Genomic DNA, 25458 nt, shown 5'->3' on the forward strand with positions numbered 1-25458 from the left:
TGCAGAAGCTGGAGCTCCTGCTGCGCGGACTGCACGACGGGACCATCCGCTTCGTCCGAATTACCGAGGAGCAGTACCAAGCCATGCTCGGGGACCCCTCCCCGTGGGTCGGCCACCAGGACGCGGTTGGGGAGGAGGGCGACGCGGACGAGACTTGAGCGCGGGAGCCCTGCGTTCGTTTGCTAGGACAGGTCAGTGCAGACGTTCGCCAGCGCGCCGCCGGAAGATCCGAACTCAATCATCTCACCTAGGACATTCTATCCTCTTGGTTTTTGGGGTCGTTGGTTCTCGTTTTCGCCCGACTCGGCCGTCCCGTCTGGAATGTGGAGTTCGCCCGGTGCTGTCTATTATACCTTCCCGTCGCGCTTTCGCACCGTCCGCGCTGCTGTCACTGTGTATGTACTACTGTGTAGAATTCGCTGTCGAAGCCCCCAAATTACATATCCGGTCCTTGTATACCCCGTATGGGTGATGGTGTGACCCAAGAAGCCAACTGTGCGCACCTGGATCACCATTCAGCCTACCCCCACACTACGTAACGAGCGTACCAGTCCAAGCGAGGACACTGTGGCGGTGTCTCTTGCGTGGCACCCACAATACTTGTCGATGCCGATCGCACCTTGCTGGGAGTATCACTTTCGGGGAGGACTGCGCACTGTTCCATGGCGGCTGATCGATACGGTGGGCACGAGCCACGACGCCCTGTCAAACGACCCGGCGAGTAGGACATACATGACGTAGCACAGATTCCGGACACTTACCGCACGGCTCGTGGCAGGTTCCCCTTGAAATAACGCATAGGCCTATATATGCGCACCACAGCGGGCGCACACAACGAGGGCTCGGGTCGCCGGGCGGTGGACCGGCGGGCGGTCGCGGACTTCATCGACCTCATCGATGGCGCAACACGCATTCCGGACGGTGCAGCCATGCGCCTACGCACCCGCGCGGAAGCACGTCTCATGACACACCCCCAGCGCGGCCGCACGCCCGCTGATGAACGCACCCACAAAGAGCCGCTAATCCCTGTGATGAACCGGCCTGATCGCACAGGCTGCTCTCGAGTTCTACGCTGGAATGGGGACGCGCCGCGGCCGGTCCTGGTCTTGGTCCTGCTCGCGCGCCGAACTCCTACACGACAGAAGAGATGCGGTGAGGAAGAACTTCGACGTCTGATACCACTTGGAATGTTAAGGTTCAATGGGAATGGGGGTCCGAGACGACGGCGCGGGCGAGCCCGACGCAGAGCTCGCCGTCGCGGTGCCTGTAAGGCGCCAGCAACTGTTACGCAACGGCAAGCATCGCGGGCGTACTGGGCCCCACCTCGGCCGAGTGCGTGTGCTGCAGAAGGTGGGACTGCCGGCTCGATGTCCGTGGTGACGAGATCTCCTCAATTCCTTCAGTTTACTCACGAACAACGGACATTCGGATGGCGGTGATATCGGTGCCACGCAGCTCGAGAGGATGGGGTTAACGCATCAAGATGGAGTGGGGGACCAGCCTAGTGCGCTGAACATCCGGACACGGCGCTTCAGCATGGGAGGTCAATAATCAATGAGAGAGCGCAACGAACTTGCCGCATGTATGGCTGAACGGCGCGCACATCAAGAACGTCCTGGACCGCCAAGCCCAGACGGGCGGTTGTCGGCCGAGCACACACGCGCACGCTGCGCGACATTGAGTAGCAAACATTGCGAGTTAAATTATACGAAAACGGGACACCGGGCGGGCAAACACTACACGACTGCCTTGCGCCTTGAGAGCGGCTTCGTCTTTTTCCTCTTCTTGCCCTGCTCGAACGCGTTCGCGCTCTTGAGGTCGCGTCCAAGGGGGTCCTCCTTCTTGACCTGGTAAATCCGGACCTGTACACGCCGTGAGCGACGCGTTCGAGCCCCTGCAGCGGTGGGATACGTACGATCCAGTTCTCGGAGGTGAACGCCTCGTCTGCCGGTCCGCGGAACGGTCAGGGCCGCACTCGCAACGTGGCACAATTAGGAGCTCACCCAGATGATCCAGGGTCGGCCCCGTCTTCGGAACCTGTTGGCCGCGAACGCGATCGACTGCCTGCTGCCCCCCGAACAACTCCGCGAAGCTATCAAGCGAATAATGAGCAGAGCACGCCGCATCCACGCACACGCGTGGGCTAGGGGACGGGGGACGCACCGGTAGTACGACATCTTGTACATGAGACTCTCCTTCATGGTGGCGGGCGCGGCATCGTCGATTCTGTACTCGCCCTTGGCCGTGAAGTAGTTCGGCTCCTGGATCTCGTCAGGCCAGACACCCTGCGCGATACGAACCATCCAAAGGAATTTGTTGATGTCGTCGCCGGAGTAGCCGATGAGGCCACCGAAAATGACGAGCACGTATTCCACATCGTGCTTGCGCAGGATGGGGTACGCGACCTCTTCGGTGCTGGACATTGCCTTTCCAACGGTCGCAATGTGCGCTGGCAACGGGGAACACGTGAAACAATTTAGCACCGAGGCAAGCGAACAGAAGGACGGCTGCGAGGCGCAGGTACGCACTGTTGTTCCACGTATTGTTGTCGACGAGTGTCGGCCTGTCTGCCATCCCGGCGATCTGGTATCCGTAGTCCCACCAGCTCATGACCACTGCGTCTTCGGGCGTGTTCTGGCGGAGCCAGTAGTACGCCTCGCGGAAGTCGTCAATGATGTGCTGGCTCCCGTCGGGGTTTGTAGACGCGAGGACGACGGACGGAGAGGAGTATGCGCTCGACGTGACGTAAGTGCAGTGGAGGACGAAAAAGAGGAGCATGCCGAATGCGTTGAAGATGACGAGGGAGCGCGTGTCCAGCCCGAAGATCCCGCGAGGCTTGCTGCTCTTGTCAGATGGGGACAAAGCTGCGATGAGGCCAGATGCCAGACCGCTGGCCGAAGACTCTACAGGAGCAGCTTTCTTGGCCTTCTTGCCAGTTGCAGGGGCAACTGCGTCCGTGCCGACGGAGGAGCCGCTCGCGGGAGAAGCCGCAGCCGCAGAGTCTGCTTCCGTCGACGGGGCAACGTCCTCTGAGACCGCAGGCTCGACCGGGTCCACGTACGTGTCCAGCAGCGAGGAGAACGCAATGGCAGCAGCCACGCAGACCACAGGGGTAAGCGTGAGCATCAGCCGGACCATGACTCCCGCGAAGTAGCTGGCGACCAGGGCGTAAATGATGACGAACACATGCTCGTCCCGTAGCTCCCGGAAACAGAGCACGACGCCGGCGGGGAAGATGAAAATGAGGAACTGCAGATCCATAAAGAACGAGGGCCATGCGGTGGGCTGATGCTCCGAGACTGAGGCGATGATGGGAATGTACCTGAGTGACAGAACATGTCAGTCAAGGGATAGCGCAGCCCAATGCAAATGTACGTACTTCTTCGCGTAGCCCGTGTCCCAAAGCGAGTAGAAGCGGCCGGTCCAAGGCGCGATCCAGCCCTTGTACGTGAGGCCGCCAAACGCCAGGGCACCAACGAGGCCGATGACGATGACTGAGCTGTAGAGGATGCTCTGGAACTGCTTGGAGGACACGTGAGTGCGCACCATTCCGGCGAACGCGACGATCTGCAGCAGGCCGAAAACACCTGTGGAGCGGGCAGGGTCGCATCAACGCGCACACGCCCGACGATCAATGAACCTACCCAATGCCGCCATATGCTCGCTGGTCCGCACAGGTTGGAACCCGACGAAGGGGACTTGCATACTCGACAAGGTCCCGATCGCGTACCAAGACGAGTATGCGACGTACAGGCGGCTGCTGAATCGCCCCATGAGGATCAGCGTCAAGGCGTGTAGGGGGATCATGTTCGTGATGAATGCATAACCACCTGTAAGAGTATGTTATCAGCGCGATACATCTGATGCAGATATTAAGCCGCACGCACCCCAAGCGGCGACCATGTAAAAGTAGAACAGCGCGGTTAGCGTGCCGAAGAAGGCGCTTCCGGTCTTCAGAGCTTTAATCCAGCAGTAGAAGGTGAACATGAGCAAAAATATCGCGATAGCCTCGTTGTCATATGACCCAGCGACGGAGCGAGAGATGTAACCGGGAGCAATGCCGATGAATGCGGCCGCAAGGAGCCCAGCACTCTCATCTTTCATCTCCTTCGTAAACCTGTGCATTCGTGAGTAGACTCGTCTTGCATGTAAGAACAGAACACTTACATGTATGTAGACCAGGCGGTAAGGGCGCTGAACCCTGGCGCGAGGAGAACACAAATGTTGCGGATGTCGACAGGGAGGTGCAGCGCATGGAGGACGTTGTAGATGACACCGCTGGTAGCCATCAGACCCGGGTAGATCGTGCCACCTACGACACGACCAAGAGGATACCAGGCGGTGGGGTCAAACCAGTTCCAGAATTCCTGTAAATACGTTTGGTAAGCCTCTGCAAGCCCGGAGCATGACGCGCCAGTAGCGGATGAGCGGTCTCAGAGACTTGATCAAGACGGGCGCGGGGGCGAGTCTTTGCCACCGCTGTCGATTCAAATGGCCCAATGCGCGTCGTAAGAACCTCAGGAGGAGAACAACTCACATAGAAGCCCTTCTCAGCAAGAACCCTGGTAGCCCGACTGAGGTTTGTCCTAGCTCAGCTGGGGACACAGTGACGCAATGGTGGTGCACTTACTAGTTGAACCACGGGTCACTGGTTTCTCGCTTAGCATTCCAAGGTACCCTCGAAGATACAGACGAAGACGTACAACTCGTGGATGATACTCTCAAAGTTTATGACCGCAAACAACCGCGACGCGATTGCAGCACCGGAAATGAGAGAGAGAGCGATAATGCGCAGCAGCGAAGACGTGTTCGCTACTGTCGCCGGCGACAGGTTGCTTGGGAGGGAGTATGCCAAAGGCATGGCCGGTGTCGGGGACGCGTCGCGCGTCGAGGACGGTGTTGGATGAGGGAAGGTGGAGAATGAGCGGGAGAGGATGAGCTTGAGGCCCTCCACACTCCGACGCGCTTGCTTGACACGTCGCGCTGCTATTCCTGGAGTCCACGTGAGCGCTTAACTGCGCACCGACTCTGCCTTTGGGCGCTACGCGAATGCGTTCTCTCGCTCAACGCTCACGACGACCTCGGCCGACAGTCTGCCCTGAAACCGCACCTTCTCCTACTATCAGCTCAGCGGCTCTCTCAGTAACACCACTTGCATAATGTCTTCATCTCGAGATCGCGTCGAGGACACATATGAGCTGCAGAATGACCAGAGGTTGGACGAGTTGCACTCAAAGCTTCGGACACTACGCGGCGTACGCTGACAATATGTGCGTTGCTCTATCACATATTGACATTGTTTACTAGGTCACCACCGACATCTACGACGATGTTGAGCGGCAAAACACGGCGCTGGATACTGCGGTGAGTGCCCAGCCAGCCGTCTCCGTATCTTTCCTTCTCAACACTGCTCTCCTCAACCTTAGCGCGACGCTTTCTCGTCATTCGGAACGTCTCTTGCACAATCATCACGACGAGCCAGTCAAGCATTTGGATTAGGGCCTGGGGGCGTCAAGCAGTGGCGAACAATCGGCTACTGTGCGGCTGCCTTGGTCGGACTATGGATCCTGTGGAAGATATTGTTCTGGTTCTCGCCCTCAACATCCTCATGACCATGACACTAGACTCTATACTGTACTGTACTTCTGCATGCTACTTGCGACACCCTCGTGTTACTTATACCTCGCTATTGACCCTGGATCCCGCTTCAGTAACGCAATCTGGCTTCAAAGCTCCAAGTTCGACGGGATTCACAGGCCTCACTGCCCAGCGAAGCGTATCTCCTTCAACATGAGTAGTATATGAGTTGCAGGAGACAAACTTGGGCCAGTCTACATCCCCCATATGTACTGCGCGATGGTGAGTCTTGCCATGCCGCGAATTGCGCGACGAGACCTGTGCGGCGCAATGTCGATTCACATATTGCCGACCGTTGGACGCGCCGACGTGAAACGTTGACCACTCCCTCATTACACCATAAGTCTGCTGGCCCTTTCAAAAATAGGCTCTCCTGACATATCCGCAAGATATGACACTAGACTCGTCGCGTTCCAATCACTTTGACTAGACACGTCCTCGATCCCCTTCGACACTTGCAAGTCAAAGTGCAGCGCCGTCGGGATAAAGACGGCGGGTTAGGGTTCTACAATAGGAAACGATGATACCATTGCGTGTTACGGTACTCGATCATTGCCTGCGGCAAGAGTCGTCCGCTCACTCACTCTCTTCCTCAACCATCATCCCTCCAACCGCCCTCGGCCGTCTTTTGAGATAATGTCTGACAAAGATGTCCTCCTTTCCATGGGGTTCGACCCCGCTCGAGTCGAATGTACACCCCACTACCTTTGCACCCGAAGTCGCGACTGACACGCGCATCCGTGCTTTGTAGGGGCATTGAAAGCCACAGGAAACCGCGGCCTGCAGCCCGCGATGGATTTTCTAATTGAGAACGATGGCAAGCCCATACCCGATCTCTCATCTGTGACCGCGTCTTCCGCCGCCGCACCGAGTGGCGGTGGCGGCGAACCCATGGACGAGGATGATGAGGACCTGGCCGCGCTCAAGGCGGTGTACGGAAAGAACCTCGCAGGGGGAGCCGGGGCCAGTGCGGGAGAGGGCAGCGCCAGTGCAGGCGCAGTGGTGGAGGCGAAAAGCATCAAGTGCGCGCAGTGCGGGAAGACGTTTAAGACCGTCGAACTCGCGAACTTCCACGCTGAGAAGAGCGGGCATGACCAGTTCGAGGAGTCTACGGAGGAGGTGCGCTGCCGTTAAGGTTTCTATGCATGCCTACCCTTGGCCAACCCGTAGGTACGCATAGATCAAGCCTCTGACCGAGGAGGAGAAGAAGGCGAAGCTTGCAGACCTGAGGGAGAAGCTTGCCCAGAAGAGAGCGGTCAAGGCGAAAGAGGACGCGAAGGAGAACCTTGCGAACGAAGCTATCCGTAGGAAAGCAGGTCGGGTAAGTGAACGTCCTCGCGCGGCCTGCGGACACAGCTTGATGCACCACCACCCACACAGGACATCAACGAGATTCGCGAAGAGATGCAGCAGAAGGAGCTCCTCAAGGAAGCTGAGAAGAAGCGGAAAGGTGTGCTTACAGTTCCACCTTTCGTCATGCCGGTGCACACTAGTGCTAACAACGATGCCGGAAGAGAAACTTGATGACGCCAAGGCTCGTGCGGCTGTGAAGGCACAAATCGAGGCCGACAAGAAAGCGCGCGCGGAGAAGGCTGCGCGCGAGAAGGCACTGCGGGAGGGGAAGACTTACACAGAACAGTCGACCTCCGCGGCGGCCGCTGGCGCGTCGACAGCTCCAAAGCCGGCGGGCAAGGACTACCCCGAGACGCGACTACAAATTCGTATGGCCGGTGGAGGAGCGCCATACACAACAACACTGCCTAGCGATTCCCGTACGCTCCACCATCCTGCTTATGCTGATGGAGACCGGACGCTGATGCATTAATCCCAACAGCCCTCCGCGCGGTAGCGGAGTTCGTCGCCGGACAGACCCTTGCGGTCGACGTCGACACCGTCAAGTTCTCTCTTACGTTCCCAAGGTACGCTACCAGGGCTACGCAACGGCTCCCTCCCGTGTGAATGACTGTGGGCGCGTGCTAATCCGTATCTCCGTCCCGCAGGAAGACGTTCTCGCAGCAGGATATGTCGCGCTCGTTGCGAGAGCTCGGGCTGACGCCTTCGGCGGTAAGTACAGTCTCGATTTGCCGATAGAGAGATATGTCTGACTCGGGGCTGGAACAAGGTCTTGATTGCCTCTTGAACCGAGAAGTTGTGATGTTGATTCTGTCGTTCCGGCGTTGCGTCATGGAAGACCGCCCGGAGAAGCCGCGGTGGACGGTTGCGTGGGTGGAGGACGGGGACCTGCTGAATTAATCCAACATGTATTTGTATGCTGTTATGCGCATGCGAGGCGCTGTGTTCTTGAGCTTCCCGGGTCCCCGTGTGGTCATAATATAGGTCCGCGTTCCTGGGGGAGTATGGTATATGCATAATTGCGGGGCGCGTGCGGGGAGTGCCGCGGGCGATAATCAGAGGGAAGAGACGCCGTGTTGTTGGGTGTGGGATCACTGGCAGGATCATTGCTTTTTGCGCCAGAGATGCGCTTGCCTTCTCTTCCATCCCTCCATGTCTGTCTGAGTTCCGCTCTCTCCCTCTCTCTCCCTCTCCTCGTCTTTCTGCCTATGCGCTAGTTCTCCATGGACGTCGCCCGCGCACGCTCGCCCCCAGCCTCGCTTACCCGCCGCCCCATAGGCCCTCGCAGTCCCGGTAGAGCTGGCACCGCACCGCCCAGGAACATCATCCCTCTCGACCTCAGCGCCCGCTTGCAGGAGGATGCAGCGCCAGTGTACGCTTCCCCAGAACCGCTAGTCTCTTCCAGCCCGCGTGCGGACTCACCTATGTTCAAGAGGCCGCCCTCAGAGCAGGAGCACACGCTCTCTGAGGCCAGCGCCCGCGGCGAGCCCGAGGGCGATACGAAAGAGTCTCCGCGCGCACAGAGCCCTCCCCTATCGCCTGATGAACCGGGCGTATCTCTCAGCACACTCGAAGATGCAAGCGAGCCTCCCGCTCCCGAGAGCGACGCACTCCCCAGCGTACTCGAGGATGCAAGCGGCGAGTCTCCCAGCGTGCTCCCGGACGCGGGCCCGCCAGAAGCCACAGCCGCAGTCACGATACCTCCGCCCGTGCCGGAGCCTTCGCCGTCCCCGCCCCGCTCGGATGGGAGCCGGCCCCCATCCCTCCAGGTGAGCGCGCATCGCAGGAGCCTGTCAGAGAAGAGCGTGCAGGCGAGCCTCGCCGCTATCCCCCTCCCCGCGCCCACCGAGGCCTCATCCACGCCCGCGTCGACGCGAGCGTCCACCCCGGCGCTCACCCGCATGATGATCAAGCGCCCGCCCCTCCCACCGCCGCCTGCTCTGAACTTCGAGGCTGAGCCGATCCAGTGGAAAGCGATGACTCTCGAGGCGGCGCAGTGGACATTAACCTCAGAACAGCTTCAGGAAACTGTCTCGCGGGCGATCAGGCATTCCGCGTCAGAGTCATTCATCCGTGTAGTGCCCACGCACACATTTGACGTCGAACTGCCGCAAGAATTGGAGCGGCTGGAATCTGTATGTGCACAGCATCCCCGCTGTCAACTATACACAGCTAACCGATCTTCATGTAGTTGAGGATGACAACCCAGGCGCAGTACAGGTTTAGTATGCACCGGCGCACGATGCTGCTCCAGTCGTTAGCTGCCTTGTCGCAGTCACAATATCCAGACAACGGCGATGGTGAAGCGCTCTACAACCTGACAACGCAGCTCGCGGAGCTCACCGTCTCGTGTGACCGACTTATGGAAGCCCTCGTGCGTATCTCCGACCAACGCGCGCAGATCCAGCAAGTACAGAACTTGCACATTGCTTCCGCGCTCTCCATGGCGCTGCGAAAGCTGAACACTTCGTACGCGAAACGCACAGCGGATTTGGCGGAGGCGCGTGCACAGAACGAGGCGCTCAACGCCGAGCTCGAAGAGGCGTGGAGCATGGCTCAGGACATGGCGCAGGAGATGGACGATCTCGATAATTTCGACCTCGAGTTCAGCGACGAGGACGAGGACGCGGATGCGCTAGAGGCGGAGATCTACAACGACATGGACCGCATGTCGACGGTGGCAAGCGTGCGCAACGCGGAGGTGCTCGAGATCACCGGCAAGGCGGTCGCAACGAAGGCGATGCTCACCACGCTGCCCACCGGCGAGAAGCAGGGCGACCGCACGAGTCGCGTGTTCGCAGCGAAGAAGCGGAGTAGCAGGGCATCGAAGGCGAGCTTGCGCATTCCGAAGACGCCAACGAGCGAACGGAGCGAACGTCCTGACCGCACATCCATCCATTCCATCCGCCGGAGACAGAGCCGCAGCAAGAGCATACGGCGGCGTCCTGAACGCAACGAGGCTGTGTCCCCCACGGGCGAAGATGTCCCACAGATGCCTGTCATCCGCGCGCCTGGCGCAATGCCTAGAAAGCAGGGCTCGTTTTTGGAGCTGTCCGAGACGAGGCCGGTTTCCCCCGCAATCAGTGCGGTGTCAGAGCCGCCGCCGCCACCACCACCGGAGAAGATGCAAGGCCAAATGAGCTCATGTGAGTTTTACTTGACATTCGCGTTCGTCGTCAGAGGCTGATATACCGACTAGCACCATCGGAGGATATACCCCCACCCGCACCTGTCGTCCCCAACCCGCCCCCATCACCCACGTTCGACAGCATGAGCATCCCTACTATCTCATTATCTGAAGAGCCGAAGGCACCGTCCTCATCATGGCGCGCGCGCAACCTCTTCTCGCGCCGTGTACAGTCGATGCATCCGACACGTGCAGCGGACGACACAGCGACGGCCCCGCTCAAACGCTCGATCTCGGAGGTCAAGCAATTTGACGGGTGGCCATTCGGATCGCACAAGACACAGCGTTTCTCCGTGCCTGTTTTGTCCGTCATCCAGCCCCTCCGGAGCCGGTCCTCGACCGACAGCGCGCCCGCCGCGACCTCATCGCGACACTCGTCCACCTCAACGAGGTGAACGTGCGCGCACACACCAGCTTAAGTTATCACATGTACATGTCCTGCCGGTTTGGATCTTGTATCTCCAGTACGTCTCCCCTCTGGAGTTTCCTCTCCCTTCCGCCAATCCGCTGATGCCCGACTCGCCCGCAGTTTCTTCTCATTCGTTCTCTCATCTCTATCTGGAGTGGACCGCCCTTCGTTACCCCACCGTCGTAATACCAGCACACCGCTCCCCATTTTGGCTCCCCGCGCATCTCTCCCCGTCTGAACGCATGCTTGCTATATCTCCCAGCTCCCCCTTCCTTCGCACTCCGACTGTACCATACGCAACCCTCGGCCCTTAATAATGCCTCTGCTACTGCTGCTGCTACTGTTACTGTTACACTCCCATGCTGATTGGCTGTCACAATGTCGCAGACTCTGGGCCCCCGGCCATTCACGCGCGCTCCTGTATTGTTACCATACACATCAATACCTCATCCACACGCACAAACCGTCTGCCTACCAGAATAGCCGCAGCTCGAGCGCTCAGACCTCACTCGTCACCGGTTCACCAGCCATAAGCTTGAGAAGTTCTACTCCATTCTTGGTCCTTGAAATGACATAGGTATGGACGCAAGCCGCTCGAAATGCAGCCCCTGATACGTCGATATACACAAACGAGACACGCACCGCGAATCAGTCCGTAAAGGCGAACCTTGGGGAGACACATTACTACTGCAACCGGGACCGGTCAGCTCGAAAGCGCTCGTACCCACATGGTTGTGGCGTACAGGACTCCGAGCACCTCCATTAATGGTTCACGTCACATATACAATCAATATGCTTTGTTATACTATATCTCTCTCGGAGACTCAATTTGATCACTGGCAGCTCATGCTACTTGTATTTACCGTCCGGTAGGCACTGGGCCAGTGAACAGGTATCCAGATCTCGCGTGCAGAGTTCGAAGTGGCATCCAAGGACTTGAAGCTTCGTTATGCAGTCCCTCTCTTGCAAGCGCTCTCGAACGCAGCTTGCAGCACCGCGACGTCCGCCAGGCCATCGTCGTCTACGCTGTAGACCGACACTCTTGTTGCTGAGGACGTTAAGTATCTGTTTCAACACTGCGCGGAGGCGCATGCGGCGCACTTACTGCACGGCGGCGATGAAGGCAGCGTCGCAAGCGGAGGCTGTTCTGCCGGAGAGTGGTCTGGCTGGTGGGATTCTGGCGTGTGGAGAAGATACGGGACTCGCGCCCGGCTGCTATGTATGCATTCAAGCACAGCGTCGCAGGTGCGGTGACGGTCGACTGTGGCATGCCGGGCAAGTTGTTCGCACCGTAGATGGCCGCCCTCGATGATGTGGTCCATTTCCTGCGACGAGACGGTCGTCGCCGTCTGCGCGCTCGCGGGGCGGCAGAGGACAGAGACGAAGGCGAACGAGCTGTTGGATATGATCACCATGTGGTCGAGATATGGCGAGATGCCAGCCATGTACTTCGATGTCGTCAAATCGAACATAGACAAGCGTGCCGCGGCAGAGTACGTGATGCTGTGGGACGGTGAGCGAGGAGCCGTTGTTGCAGAGCGCGGTTGCCCCGAGGGCGCCCTGTGCGCTCAGGCTTTCATGCACTCAGAGCCAGCCGAGGAGCGGACCCCCCGTGCCTAGCCAAGACCGCCAGAGAGCGACAATACAGCTCGTGCGGGCCGCGGAATTCCAGGACAGCCCATCCTGCCCCTAGCGGTGTTGTTGTGCGCGGGGTAGCGTCGACGGTGTCGGACGCACTTTGTGATGAAGGAGGGCTGTTGTAGACGGCCACGGCGGTGTACTGGCCAAACGGGATGTTGATATGGCGCAGGACGGAGATGGCGCGGGCACTGGATGTGAGATGTGTTGGCTGAAGATGGCCTTGCGAGTGTGTGATGCGGCACCGGAGCTTAGAGTCTGGACCAGAGCATGAGGTCGTGCCCGTCGCATGGTGTCGCGTGGGTACTATCGACGAGCGGTGTCGACGTCGTTGTGGGTTGCGGGTCAATCCTGTGTGCAAATGCTGGGGAGCACCTGCACAATGCAAGGGGATTTATGTGTTGTTTTTGCTCGCGGGTGGCCTGTAAGCACAAAGTTGTGAGCGTAGTTCATGTCGACACAGGGTGCCGGTGTACGGACTGCAATATATGTATTCTGTGGACATTGGCGTCAAGCTTTGGGACATTAGAACGCACGCCATGTCGCCCGGGGCAGGTTGGAAGTAGGCGGAGTGCTCCGTGCACAGAGAAAACCGTGGTGGGCGCGGGACGTGTGCGGCAGCTTGACATGTCGCAAGTCGAGTACCATTTCCTTGCGTGCAGCGTGTGGTAGGAGAACCTCGCGCGGCACGTGGGGGTGACACATGCTGAAGGCCATATGGCCGGAGGCAGCCGTTTCGAAGATTGTGAGCGCAGTTCGAATCTGCACAGGGTGGAACCTGACCGGGACCTTCAGCAATAGCGTAGTGCTATCGGACGTACCACGCAAATGCCTCACGGAGCCACAAGATGATTACAGGGATGGTAAGCACGCCGACACCGCAAATGACATGGTACTCGCAGTTCCGACAGGAACATTCCATGTGCCATGGCGTTGTTGATGAGCGCAAGCGTTCAATCTCCTGCGCGCCCTGGCCCTATTGGGTTTTTGCACCTCATGCGCCTGGAGATGTCAACGTCGAACGTAGTACACCGCTAGGTCGTAGTCAGTAGGAGGCTCATGTGCCAGTGAGTGTGCGCGCACCTGTGGCGTCTTGGTGCCCGTTCAACAGCGGACATCACATAAGTAGATAAATCCCGTGTTGGATGTTGATCAACGTGCAGTGTTTAACTCGAGACCCGGAGAACAGGTTAACATTGAGAAAGGAACGCAGTGACATGGTATGATGATGGTCGTCGCGAAAGCTCAACCCTAACCAGGATGAAATGCACTCGGCCATAATATTCTAGTCGAAGAGGGTGTCAGAGGACGAGATCAGGAATCTCGCGTGTTTAGGGCGTTTAACGGGCGTTTAGTGAGCGCTTTCGAGCTGACCGGTCCCGGTTGCAGTACATTACCGAACATCAACGAGGCAATGATGGGAGCGACAGCCCGCGTTGCAGGCCGAGAGAAAACGTTGGCAGAGCCTCAAATAATGAGCAGATGGTGAAAAGGCCTGTAGCGTCGCTGTAGTGCGGACGTTCAGTAGTACTCCTCGCTGTTCTCGTCCCTGTCCATCCCGGGGCGCAGGCTGTGGGCGTACCCACGCGGGAACCCATGCGGCGCCCCCCCCTGGCGGCGGGTAGTACGAGTGGGCGGCGGCCGACTCGGCGGGCGCGGCGGGTGACACGACGGACGAGTACAACGCCGTGGGGAGGGAGGACGACGGGCCGGCGGTCGATGCAGTCCGCGGAGCGCCACGGCGAGCGAGCGGGCCGCCCCGCTCCCGCACAGCTGCGTCTATCTGGGACTTTGTGCGGCGCTTGCGGTCTTTCTCGTGCATCTCCACGTGGATGCTGTGGAACGAGAGGAGCTAGTCGGGAACCCATTAACGAGTTCTCCCCGCAAATGGGCGCCAGGGTAGCGCAGACGTGCCCAGCGAGAGTGCCAAGGAACTGACCTTGGTGAGCGCCGTAGATGCAGGCAGCCCGGGAAAGTCCTTGGTAGAGTAAACCCTGAACGGCCCTCCGTAGCATTCGGCGAGAATGCTGAATGGTTGCGCGGCCGCGGCGGGAGAGGCAAGGTTCATCGTGCGGTAGCGCAGTATGAAGGTGCCTTCGACCTTGACGGAGAGATCCTGCAAGCGGACGTCAGCTCGTGCGCGGCTTGCTCCCCAAAGGCGCTTCTTACAGCGAAGACGAACATGACCTGCTTCTTGCCGTTGTAGTGCACGAGCTCCGCCTGTACGAACGTCGAGCCTGCGAGTTGGGCGCTGGATTTAGAACCCTCGTAAATGGGAAAAGACCTGAACCATGCGACAATTTTTGAGTCGTCAGACTCGACAGCTTGCGTCTGCCCCGCATCACCGTCGTGTACTCCGACCCCGACACCCTGGAGTATAGCGCCTTCTCGAACAGCGGACAGGGGAGCGGGGTAGGAGGACGTCGGTGTATTGATAAGGTGTTCAGCAGATGTAGAGGAGTAGGATGGAGCTAAGAGTGATGAGTGTCGTGAAGTGATACCAGTGACCCTCGCGCCAAAACGCGATGCTGGCGGCAAAAGCCCCTGCATGACAAATGAAAGTGGAAAAAGGTTGCACGAACCAGGATTTGCAGACAAATGCATGCCATCGGGACGATGTTGAAAAAATATGGGGGGGAGAGCTTGTAGGTCCGAATTTGCTGGGGGGAAATAGTGTTCATAATTGGCGGGGACTGGGAAAAGATCTACATGACAAACGCTGCCCACGCTCTTTAGGCGATTAGTGCCTACGTCCTACGGGGACTGAGCAACTGGAACCTACTACCAGTACTCACAGCCGTCTCAACATCAAGAGTCTGTTCGCGAAGACGAGCAGCACTAGTGCTGCGGGTGTTGAGGTTGATGAAACTGCAGAGCACAACAGGAGGGGGATCGAGTGGCCGCTTGTCTTTGCGCGCACATCTTCAGGAAGACAAAGACAGACGTCCACACGGTACGCAATGGCGATGAAGGGGTTCGATCAGCGCAACGCGCGAAGGGGGACAGGCATGAGCGTACTTGCGACCAAGATCTGCCTTCTGTATTTCGTCTAGTTCCACGCGGACTGTGAAGCCGCCCAGCGGACCACTTGCAAATGAGACGGGTGGGCTGGGGTGGAGAATCAGATTGAACGGCTTCTAAGGTGGGTGGAAGACGGCATGGGCAATATTCGAGTGCGCGGAGGAAGGAGGCAGGGAGAGAGCGTACCGGGTAAGGCGCCTGTTGCGACGACATGCGGAGAGAGAGAGAGAGAGAGAGAGAATGCGAGGGTGGCTGCGTCCGAACTCCGAAGCTGCAATATCAGAGACGGACTCGGAACAGTGAGCGACGAGGAGAGCTCAGAGCGGCGGGGGTGCTATGGCCGCCAGACGGGTCGGCCGCTGACTCCATTTGTAGTAGTAGGATTGACAAAGTTACAGCTCCGAACCGACATATATTGCCAATTGGGCCTTGCAGACAGGTCTCATGGCAGTCCAGCCGTCATTTCGTCGTCACCCCCCCCCGTTCGATGACTGCCTGTACCGCCGGTACGTACACGCATGTGTACAGTGTCAACTAGTCTCTGAGCAAGATGAGATCTGCGATATACATGACGGTGACCCAGCGACGCCGGTGAGCGTTTATATATCGAGTCCTCTACACTCATCTCATTCGCTCATTTTCGCTCACGTTCGTGCTGACTTTTACGGCTTATTCGGAAATCGATGAGACGCGCCACTGAGGACATCTAAACATCGTCCTCGTGGGTCTGGCTCTTTGCACAAGGATGTCTTCCCACTTCCCCTCAGGTGTGATGCATCGCTGCAAACATTGTTTGATGCTCGTTCAGAGTTTGTTTCGCCAGCTGCAGATACCAGCGACTTGCTGACCGGTAAACTTGTCATCGTCTACCAAACTGTCATCCGTTCCAAGCACTCGATGCACAGAGATGACATATATCGTAAATGTCCGAACTTACTAATTCAAACGGTGACTATTTCCCGCCATCGGAAGCTCATGCCGCCCTGCGAGACGAGCTGTACGCGCCGCAGCCAAATTCGCAATCGGGACACCCCACTGCCAGCGATGTATAAATTCGGCCAAGCAGCAGAAGAGACAACCAAGTTCCCCCAATCACCCACATCCACGTACCCGCCCCGCTACACACCCTATGTCGCCTTCGACTGCCACTTGTCCGACCACTTGGCTCATAACCGGGTATTTCTGCTTCTGTCTTCGCAGTGTACCGTTGCTTACTCTGACATAGAGCATCTCGCGGCATTGGGCTCGAACTCGTCAGGCAACTGCTCGAAAACTCGCAGAACCTCGTCATCGCAGCGTGCCGGACCCTCGAAAAGGCGACCGTACTCAACGGGCTGAAGAGCAACGCGCAGGGCTCCCTGCACGTTATCAGGCTGGAGGTCACCGACTTCGACAGCGTCCGGGCGGTCCCGGGGGCAGAGTGGCCTTGACTACCTTGTCAACAACGCAGGCATCGTGCGTACAGTGCTCCGCGACACCGCGCCATGCCCCACGCGCTGATCTGGCTTGTGTCCGCAATACGGCTTATCCCGGACACGCCGCTCACCATAGACCCGGAGGTCCTGGTCCAGACGCTGCGCACAAACGCCGTCGCGCCGGCGCTGCTCTCGCAAGTATGCATGCCGGCGCTCGACAAGGGCAAGGAGAAGAAGATCCTGAACATCTCGAGCACGCTCGGTAGCATCGCAAGTGCGGACGAGTTCGGCGGCACGACCGCCTTGTACTCCATGAGCAAGGCTGCCCTGAACATGCTGGTGCGTACTGGCAAGTGGGGCGGTGATGATCGCTGTGTGCTGACCGACCTCGTGTAGACATACAAGCAGAGGTTGGCGCGGCCCGACCTTACTGTCATCACCATGTGCCCTGGATGGGTCAAGACTGGTGAGTGCGGCTGGTTCGCGCGGAGGCGCCATGTTCCGGGTGCGAGTTGCTTATGTCGTTATATCATCACCGTCAGACCTGGGCGGCGAGAATGCGCCGGTGGAGCAGAAGGACAGCATTGCTGGCATAATCAAGGTCATCACCTCTGTCACAGCCGGGGACAGTGTAAAGTACCTGAGGTACAACGGAGAGGTGATCGATGATCCCTTGGTAAGAGATGTTGCGTAAAATCGATAATAAAGCCGGTGTTTATCATTCGTGTATGCTTTGTTGCAATTTATAATACATGCCGTCAGTTCCTTTTTGGGTGTACTTCTTGAGAATGTGTCGCTACGGTCAGTGGTTCAATATTAGCGGACGCCAAGACGTACTGGCACCTTGTAGTGCTCGGTTTCCTGTGTAGTAATCAATGCGCAATAATTGTGGACGAACGGTCCGCAGTCTTCGAAAACCCCACGCATAGTTGGTTGAACTCTCCGAGTTTTGGAAGATAGTGATCCTAAAATCCGAGGTACGAATACCGCCGTCTCCGTCTCGTGGCAATTTGTTTTCCTGACATTCGCCGCCTCAATAAGCGTAGCAACAGACTCCGTCACGGCCTGAATGCACACTGACACGCTCCTGGACGGCTCCTGAGACTTGGTGCACGGCGTGGAAGCGAGCACGCTCCCTCTGATCAGGCGTGTGAACGCTCTGTTAGTACGGCGGCCGATGCTCTGTCTCCGAAAATCTTCGCGCCAGTTTCTATGATATGCAATTCTAGGGTACCAGAAGCTCGGCCCAGTCTCATGCCCTTCGCGCCCCTCCCACCCACGACGCTCACCATGGGACGATTTCGTGGCGGTAGTTGATAAGCCGCCCGTTGTCCCCTGGCTTGAGCGACGTGAGAACCTTTGCGACCGAGGACACGCTCTCCTCGAGCTCAAGAGGCGCGTCCTCCGTGCCCATATCTGCGTGGGGCGACAGGTGAGCAGTCAAAATGTGTGATTAGGACAAGAAATTTGGGAAGATGCGGACCTGTCTTGACCCAGCCAGGGCAGAGACAAACGACCATGAGGTCAGGCCGCTCCGCGCGCTGCTTGTACGTCTGTATATGCAGCCACGAACCCATAAGCCCACAACACAACGGCCCGTGATCTAGAAAGACGCACGAGCATGTTCAAGCCTGTCTTCGTGATCGCGTACGACGCCCAGAGCTCGCCGTACCCGTACCCGAACGCGCCGAGCGAGCTCGACACGTTAATTATAGTCTTCTTCGTGCTCCGCTCGATCAGCGGCAGGTATACCTGCGCGAGCAGCGCGGGCGCGACGACGTTCGTCTTGAACACGGCGCCCCAGCCCTCGACGTCCATCGTGAACGCGGTGTCGATCTTCTGGTTCTATATATCCAGGGTAGATGGTTAACGTATGCAAGCGGCAGGGTGAAGCATGCTACATACGACGGCGGCGTTGTTGACGAGGTAGTCTAGACCGCGTTCGCCGAGTAGCGACGCAACGTCGTTAACCGACTGCTTGATGCCCTCGATGTCGTCGACATCGAGCTTGACAATATGTAGCGTCCCCTTGGCGGTGGTCTTGAGCACCTCGAGCGCAGTCGCCTTCGCGGGGGTCCGACAGGTGGCCACAATAAAATTCGCAGGGTCTTCAAGCAGCTGCCTGGTGAGCTCGAGGCCGATGCCACGGGAAGTGCTGGGAGCTCATTGTCAGCGTCGAAGTGCACGAACGCGCTATGTCAGAGGCGTACCCCGTGATGAGCCAAGTGTACTGGTTTGCGGCGGCCATCGAGTGTCTGAGAGGGTTAGGGGGTGTAGGGGGGATCGATTGGACTTCGCATGAAAAAACATAGGTGTATGGGGCTTTATAGCGTTCTCCGGGGCCTTGGAATAGTATACATTAGCCGGCGTAGGCGAGCCGCTAAAGCTCACACGTATCTTCACTGCCATATACACGCCTTATGCGCGGATTTGGGAACGATTGCCCGCTGCGAATGTTACGTGAGAGCGCGATCATGTCTGTCCGGCAGGGGCCCGTTCAGTAGTTTGACGAGCCAGAAGTCGTGAGTTTGCCCAGAGAACTTCTTCATTATCCTGCCCGCCGCGGAAACCACGTCGACGGCTAGGGCTTCCGCCTTCCGCTGGTCTGCTCGAAGCGATGCCGCCGCATATAAACGGTTCGAACCATGTCCGCGATCTGCCCCAGGTCGGCCCCAGGCTGTCCTTGAGCCTCTAGCAGAGTGCCGCGTCGCTGTACCCATCCATGATTGGCATGTGAAAGCTGTATCTTCAAAATTAACCAAGTGAAGCGCCACGCGCGTGAGAGCGTAGCATGGCTACGAGCGCATCGTAAGCGACACGGCGGACGAGTCACGGTATGCTAGTGGCGGATGCTCATATGGAGACGAGCACCCTGAGCGCGATGCATAGAAGTGCCTTTGTGCGCATATGTAGCCACGACTGCAATGTGTTGACCTGTGTGCGGAATATATGGTTCGGAAGGAGCGGAGGAGGGCTGCAGTAAGAGTCTCATGGCGACCAGAATGTTATTTCTCCTGCTCATATGGTACTCTGCCCCTGTCAGTCCGCGCGACACAGGGCACAGTGCAGGCAAAGACCCACCTTGAGAGTCGCCCACTCGGCCATCACCTCCTCGGTACGGTCGTGTATCGTCGCACGGCAGTCACTGCAGCCCACCGTTCCGTTCGCTTGCTCGAACGTTGCGGACAGCGTCCGTGCTGAGACACCTGCCGGCGCGCGTTGATAGGACTTGTTCAGCGCGTCCGCACACTACGCATGATGGCTGAAAGCTACTCACCAGGATCGACGATGAACGCAAGCTCCGCGATCGCGGACGCCCAGATGCAGTCGAGCTGCTGCTGCGCCGTCTTGTCGCACGTCGCGGTCACGGGATGCTTCGCAGGCGGACGGGTGATGATGTCCTGGAGCGCGGCGAGCCGCTTGCGCTGAAGGGCGAACAGCCTGAAGAGGTAGATGGAGCCTATCTTGTTGATACAGGCGTCCGTTAGCATGGAGAAATCGTAGGAATGGAGATGGGCGGAGATGGTGGTCGCAAGGGTCTCTAGGCCGTGATGTGCAGCGAGGGCATAGACTTCGATCGAGCGGTGAGGAGTGTAGGAGAGCACAAGCGCACCAAGGGGCGATGCGGGGGCCGCGCGCGGGGGGATCGGTACGCTGTACATGGTCAAGGCGTCTATAGCTGCATCGGTGACCTCAAGGGTATGATCGGTGTCGATGCAGGGGATATCGTAGATGACGCGGAACATGATGTCCAAAACATCTGCTGTCTCTGTGAGGATGAGGGTCGGGTGAGGCGGAGTCCCCGAGAGGCGGCCGCCGAAAGCGTTAGTCGAGGCGGAGAGAAGAATGCGTGTGTGCACGTTGAAGTTGACAGAGTCGACAGAGGTCACCTTGAGGTCCGGAAGGGCACCGTCGGAGAGGAAGGTAGAGCTGAAGGGGGCAGAGGTGGGTGCCATCTTCGCGGACGGGAGAGAAGAGCGAGGAGGGCGGTGTCTGGACTCCGAGGAGGAAGAGGAGACAGAAGAAGTACTCGTACTGAGGACGAGTACTGAGCGCTGGCACTAGACGACTTGACGTCGGTTGTGACGCTGAGCTCCACGTGAGGTCGTAGCGAGCCACATTAATATTCCTGGCATCTGGCTCAAGCTAGTCTTACGAATATCAATCCAAACGCACCATATTTGCACTTCGTCGTTGCAGTGCGAGCCAAGTTTCAGGCAGAGGGCATAAGCATCTCCGGATGGTCGCGAACACTCGCGAGTCACAATATAACACGGGGAGATATCAGTTGACTTTTTAACGTGCCAAAACCTGTTGACGCGTCTTGCATGTGCCCGAGGGAGTCGACAGGAGTAGCAAGAGAGGACTGAGGGGCACCGGAAAGATGCCAGTGGCAGCCACTGACTGGCAGGACTCGATCGCGAACGCGACATCCAAGCCCGTGTAGCAACTCAACATAGAATATGAGCGCCGCTGGCCGTCCACTGCGGTGACTGAGCCGATTCTGCCAGTCACCGGTCAGTGGTGTAATAAGTACTCGGGGCGACCCACGTTGAAGAGGTATGCGTACTGTAACTAAGGCTTGATGTGCCACGTCCGATGCACCGCCGCACTCAAACTCCAGGTTGTGCACCCGTATCCACCACAATAGCGTTGCCGAGCGCACAGAAGAAAGACGTATCTCTCTGCCTGTGTATGACACGTTGATGACGAGGGGTCTGCCGTCAGCCCGGGGTCTCGTTGCCTACGGTGACCTCTCTTGCCAGCGTGGCGCACGAGTGGCTGTGTGGCGTTGTTCCAACTCACACATGTGCACACAACCAGGGTGGTCCATGGGTTCGAACAGCCAGACGGTGTGTCATCGTGGAGACTGCGCGCGACGGGTACACGGGGCCGCCATCCAGGGGGAAAGAAGAGCATAGTTTGGCGACCAATATGACGGTGATAGTAGTACCTGTTCAAAAGGCGCTTGGAATGAGCCTACGTCGTCTCCAATGCAAGCGGTGTACGACCGCTCACAAGTTCAGCACACGGGCTCCAGAGCTAAGACGCACGTGTGGAAACTCGCTAGGTACACAGATTGTTTTCTGCAAATAGGGAGAAAAACATTAAGCACGGTCTCGGCCACGGCAAAGAGGTGCAGTACTTGGCACCCACCTTGGCTGTCGCCCAAGCTCTGGCGACGCGATGCGGCCGCGGAGCATCATCTGGCAGTCGTGGCAAGCGAATGACGCACCCGTTTGTGCCACCAAAGCAGTTTGCAAGGAGGTGATCGAAGTATCTGCCGAGACGCTCGTCAGCGACAGTTCGCAGTGTGGCACACACACACATGAATATACATATACGCCCAAAGATAAAGGCAAGGAGAAGAGAGTAGCGACAACGGAGAATCACCTGAATGCACTTATTGGGCATAGGAGCCTACACAATCTGCGCGTTCGCAAGGGTCCATGCGCGCTAGAGCTCACGGCGCACATCCTTGGTGCATTTCGGGGTGGGCGGGTGGTCGGCCGGGGGGCGCAGGACGATATTTCGGAGCGCGTAGAGCCGTGACTGCTGACGCGTGCACAGCCAGCTGAGGTATATGGGGCCGATCTTGACGGCGAGCTCATCAGAATTGAGCTTAGATGTCGAAGGGGAGGAGGTGGGCGGAAACAGCGATAGCGATCTCCTCGAAGCCGTGGTGTGCGGCGAGGGCGTACGCATCGATCGGGCGGTGGGGGGCATAGAACAGGACGAGCTGGTTGAGCGGCTCCGAGGTGGCGAGCACTAGCACCGCAACTGGCACGTTGTACCTCGAGATCAGGGCAGCGAGGGCCGCATCGGTCGACTCAAACGGCTGGTAGCGGACGCAGGACATACCGTACATGATGGTGTGAAGGACGATGCTGAGTACGGTTGCCGTCTCTGGCAGAAGTACTTGGCGCGCGGCGCGAAATATGATAATGTATTCCGCGCGTCCACGTCAGGCCCCACGACAAGCGCCGTGAAACCAGCAATAGTCTCATGAGGCGCGTGTGCTTTGATATCGCTCGCCAAGGCCATAACATACATGCACAATATTTAGGAGTGGCTGAATCGCAGGTCCAGTGGTGACAACATGTCCTGTGGAATGAGAATAGCAGGGTCCCGAGGTAGCCTCGAAGCCTAGTTCAAAGTCTCGGTTTCTTTCCAATTTGGAGTCCGCGCTTGCGCTGTAGTAAGGTAAGATCTAAGCATGCGCCGCTCCCTCCCTCCTCTCTACCACCTCCCATCCACACCAGAATGTAAGAAAAGGGTATCTAATCGTCAATGGGCTCGAGCGCCCCATCATACATACGCGCAATAAACACAACACGTCTGCGGCCTACGCCATTACCGATGCCCGTCGCGTGCCAATCTCCGGCCGCTGGTGCGGCGGCGGGTGCCCCGCGACCATCGACGGTCGCCGCTGCAGCTTCCACGGCGCCGTCTGTGCGGGCGCGCCGGGCTGTACTGCGCTCGATGGGGGCGAGTCCAGTGACGGCGGCGGCGAGGGATACGAGTCGACGGGCGACGAGGTCGCGTATGTTGCCTTCGTCGCGCTCGGTGGCGTGATCGTGATGTGGAGGTTCGAGTTCGGGTGCGTGCGCGAGTAGGACAGCGGCGGGGGTGGTGCGTGGCGCGAGGGGGGCGCGGCGGGCACAGCAGGTGGAGGGTGGGCATGCGCGTTCGCGAGGCGGCCGTACGCGGAGCCCATAGAATACTCGGGCATGGCGGCGAGAGGCTCCGGGGCGATTGCGTCCGCCCGAACGTCTCCGGGTGAGACCTCGGTGTCACTCTCCAGTTCGGCCTTCGTCGTGGGCAGCGCGAGATCGCGCGCGGCCTCAACCCTGCGCATCTTGTGCTCGCCCTTCTCGACGTCGCCCTTTGCGTTGTTGTACATGTACAGGCCGACGAAGGTCATCGTGATGCCGACCGCTTGGAGCCCGTGGACGGGCTGCGCAAACCAGACAATCGCAATACAAATTACGGCGACGCGCTTGATGAGCGAAGCGATCGAGTACGTAACGGGGGAGGTCGAGGCGAGGATAACGAACGCGATGATGTTCTGGGCGAAGTGCACCGTGCCGTTCGCGATGAAATAGTATGTGACCGAGTGCGGCGTAGCATGCCCGTGTGTTGGGTGCGCGACATGCGCGGGATCGACCTGCGCAGAAAGCAGCGCGGGGAGGTCGTGGTATAGCCAGATGGGGATCATGAGCAGGAAGGCCATGCTCGACGAGTAGAACAGCAGGTTGAGCTTGTCGAGTTTGTGCGAGGACTGGGCGCTCGGGCCCGAGGGGACGATCTTCTTGAAGAAGATGTTCTGGGACACGAACACGATCGCAGAGCCGAACGCGCATAGGAGACCGATCGCGTTCGACACGGACATGTCGGAGGTACACACCAGCATGACGCCAAGCGTGAGCGGCAGCAGCGAAACGTATGTCTTCGGGGAGTAGCTGACGCCGAATAGGAGGGCGTACGCCGCGACGGTGAATAGCGGCGAGAGTGCCTGGACTCGCCTGTTAGATAGACAACGGTGCTTGGAAAGATGCTAACACTGACCTTGATGGTGTGTACCGTGCTAACCGGGATGCGCGATATCGCCATACTCGAAAATATATGGCCGCCCACTTGGAAAACACCCATGGGGAACGTGCTCTGGATGATCGCCTTGTTGGGATACCGTAGCCTCGAAAAGCGTACGAGAGGGCTCATGAAGAGGAGGCAGTACCCAGCGACGAAGCCGAACTGGACGAAGGTGAGGGTGACCGGGTAGCGGAAGAGGGTCATGATCGACTTTCCGGTGTTGGACGAGAGGGCGGAGGTGGTGTACCAGAGGGCACAGAGGAGCACAAAGCGTACTGTCGTCGCGGAGGGGATGGAGACAGACGACCTGCCTTGGTCGGTGAGCCGGGGACCTCGCCGTTGCGGCCATATTGACTCGGTAGAGGGTAGTCGCCGAAGGAAGGACCTCTTGATACCCTTGAGGCGATGGGCGACATCGTCCGCGGATGGCTTCTGGTCGATGTGTGAGGGGAGCTCTTCCTTTGCACCAATTATGCTGGCCAGCCAGTTGGTAGCCCGAGGTTTTTCTGAATCAAACGCAGCCCATCCGCCTTCGCGGCGCTGTTGGTGTGCCCAAGTACTGTCGACCATGTGTGGGGATCGGGGCGAGTCGAGGCGATTAGAAGAGAGTAGTGTTCTTGTAGTCTGACTAGGGGCGCATGGAGATTAGGAGGGCGGTCAGGGGGCAGCGAGCGTCGACTGCTGGGCGTTGGAAGAGACAGAGAACGGGACAGTCGAGATTGGCGGAGAACGCCCCCGCCCGCTCTCCCCGCCCGCCCGGCTGTTTGGTTCTGTTTGCTCCGTCGCTGTTCGCCTATGCAGTGCTCCTCCTCCCCGGCTCTCCCTGATCTGCATCGCTTCCGCCTCCAAACATTCTCATTTATCACCCCCTCTCTCGTTCCCGCTGGCGACTCGCGAGTGCGTCTTCCTGGGATGTGGCAGATGGACGGATTCATCGGCGTCATCGCATAAAGTCCGTTCCATATCGGACCGATCGAAGACTGCCGTCATCCACGACGGCCAGCGATGTCCCTCCAGACGCCATCTGTCCTCTGTCCTGCCCGAATATATCTTCTTATCTTCTCTGGTGCCTAGTGCACACGCCAACAGCACGTTCGACGCCCTTCGAAAGCATCGCGTTATGTGCCTGCGGGCTCAGCCTTCCGTCTTTAGGCATAGCGAAGTCAGACATTGACGTCATATCCCACGTATGTACGTCCTACTAC

At 58.4% G+C, this 25458-nt stretch overlaps 10 protein-coding genes across 10 annotated transcripts; 4 read left to right on the forward strand and 6 right to left on the reverse strand.

The window, feature by feature from the left end:
* Nucleotides 1-1680: 1680 nt before the first annotated feature.
* TRAVEDRAFT_71722 (oligosaccharyl transferase STT3 subunit) lies at nucleotides 1681-4861 on the reverse strand (the record flags this gene model as incomplete). Its single annotated transcript, XM_008039791.1, has 12 exons — nucleotides 1681-1862; nucleotides 1916-1944; nucleotides 2004-2092; nucleotides 2164-2449; nucleotides 2529-3322; nucleotides 3380-3587; nucleotides 3645-3830; nucleotides 3888-4117; nucleotides 4168-4367; nucleotides 4538-4574; nucleotides 4631-4648; nucleotides 4704-4861. The coding sequence occupies 12 exons, from the start codon at nucleotides 4859-4861 to the stop codon at nucleotides 1737-1739; spliced, it is 2361 nt and encodes a 786-aa protein (XP_008037982.1). The 3' UTR covers nucleotides 1681-1736.
* A 298-nt stretch (nucleotides 4862-5159) lies between these two features.
* TRAVEDRAFT_122774 (uncharacterized protein) lies at nucleotides 5160-5612 on the forward strand (the record flags this gene model as incomplete). Its single annotated transcript, XM_008039792.1, has 3 exons — nucleotides 5160-5255; nucleotides 5308-5382; nucleotides 5427-5612. The coding sequence occupies 3 exons, from the start codon at nucleotides 5160-5162 to the stop codon at nucleotides 5610-5612; spliced, it is 357 nt and encodes a 118-aa protein (XP_008037983.1).
* Nucleotides 5613-6233: 621 nt separating this feature from the next.
* TRAVEDRAFT_28791 (uncharacterized protein) lies at nucleotides 6234-7938 on the forward strand. Its single transcript, XM_008039068.1, has 8 exons — nucleotides 6234-6328; nucleotides 6389-6756; nucleotides 6818-6958; nucleotides 7018-7087; nucleotides 7152-7409; nucleotides 7472-7556; nucleotides 7638-7701; nucleotides 7760-7938. The coding sequence occupies exons 1-8, from the start codon at nucleotides 6274-6276 to the stop codon at nucleotides 7775-7777; spliced, it is 1059 nt and encodes a 352-aa protein (XP_008037259.1). The 5' UTR covers nucleotides 6234-6273; the 3' UTR covers nucleotides 7778-7938.
* Nucleotides 7939-8213: 275 nt separating this feature from the next.
* Nucleotides 8214-10572, forward strand: TRAVEDRAFT_37052 (uncharacterized protein; the record flags this gene model as incomplete). The annotated part of the gene is made up of 3 exons (XM_008039117.1): nucleotides 8214-9125; nucleotides 9182-10136; nucleotides 10190-10572. 3 exons carry the CDS (start codon nucleotides 8214-8216, stop codon nucleotides 10570-10572), a joined length of 2250 nt encoding a protein of 749 aa, XP_008037308.1.
* A 3045-nt stretch (nucleotides 10573-13617) lies between these two features.
* Nucleotides 13618-15328, reverse strand: TRAVEDRAFT_121592 (uncharacterized protein; the record flags this gene model as incomplete). Its single annotated transcript, XM_008039793.1, has 5 exons — nucleotides 13618-14076; nucleotides 14164-14340; nucleotides 14394-14954; nucleotides 15020-15146; nucleotides 15243-15328. Coding segments are annotated over 5 exons (1410 nt in total), but the record flags the coding sequence as incomplete, so codon positions are not given.
* A 1046-nt stretch (nucleotides 15329-16374) lies between these two features.
* Nucleotides 16375-17354, forward strand: TRAVEDRAFT_122278 (NAD-P-binding protein; the record flags this gene model as incomplete). The annotated part of the gene is made up of 5 exons (XM_008039794.1): nucleotides 16375-16421; nucleotides 16471-16665; nucleotides 16711-16999; nucleotides 17057-17126; nucleotides 17203-17354. The coding sequence occupies 5 exons, from the start codon at nucleotides 16375-16377 to the stop codon at nucleotides 17352-17354; spliced, it is 753 nt and encodes a 250-aa protein (XP_008037985.1).
* A 591-nt stretch (nucleotides 17355-17945) lies between these two features.
* TRAVEDRAFT_47088 (NAD-P-binding protein) lies at nucleotides 17946-18908 on the reverse strand (the record flags this gene model as incomplete). The annotated part of the gene is made up of 5 exons (XM_008039281.1): nucleotides 17946-18076; nucleotides 18144-18213; nucleotides 18278-18505; nucleotides 18566-18815; nucleotides 18871-18908. The coding sequence occupies 5 exons, from the start codon at nucleotides 18906-18908 to the stop codon at nucleotides 17946-17948; spliced, it is 717 nt and encodes a 238-aa protein (XP_008037472.1).
* Nucleotides 18909-19699: 791 nt separating this feature from the next.
* TRAVEDRAFT_122171 (uncharacterized protein) lies at nucleotides 19700-20616 on the reverse strand (the record flags this gene model as incomplete). Its single annotated transcript, XM_008039795.1, has 2 exons — nucleotides 19700-19866; nucleotides 19938-20616. The coding sequence occupies 2 exons, from the start codon at nucleotides 20614-20616 to the stop codon at nucleotides 19700-19702; spliced, it is 846 nt and encodes a 281-aa protein (XP_008037986.1).
* A 1501-nt stretch (nucleotides 20617-22117) lies between these two features.
* TRAVEDRAFT_47090 (uncharacterized protein) lies at nucleotides 22118-22529 on the reverse strand (the record flags this gene model as incomplete). The annotated part of the gene is made up of 2 exons (XM_008039282.1): nucleotides 22118-22267; nucleotides 22317-22529. 2 exons carry the CDS (start codon nucleotides 22527-22529, stop codon nucleotides 22118-22120), a joined length of 363 nt encoding a protein of 120 aa, XP_008037473.1.
* A 143-nt stretch (nucleotides 22530-22672) lies between these two features.
* Nucleotides 22673-24935, reverse strand: TRAVEDRAFT_167309 (TPT-domain-containing protein). Its single transcript, XM_008039796.1, has 2 exons — nucleotides 24230-24935; nucleotides 22673-24176 (listed from the first exon to the last, which is right to left on the reverse strand). The coding sequence occupies exons 1-2, from the start codon at nucleotides 24821-24823 to the stop codon at nucleotides 23007-23009; spliced, it is 1764 nt and encodes a 587-aa protein (XP_008037987.1). The 5' UTR covers nucleotides 24824-24935; the 3' UTR covers nucleotides 22673-23006.
* Nucleotides 24936-25458: the final 523 nt, after the last annotated feature.

The sequence above is a fragment of the Trametes versicolor genome, assembly GCF_000271585.1.
Source record: "Trametes versicolor FP-101664 SS1 unplaced genomic scaffold TRAVEscaffold_5, whole genome shotgun sequence".
NCBI classification, from domain to species: domain Eukaryota; kingdom Fungi; phylum Basidiomycota; class Agaricomycetes; order Polyporales; family Polyporaceae; genus Trametes; species Trametes versicolor.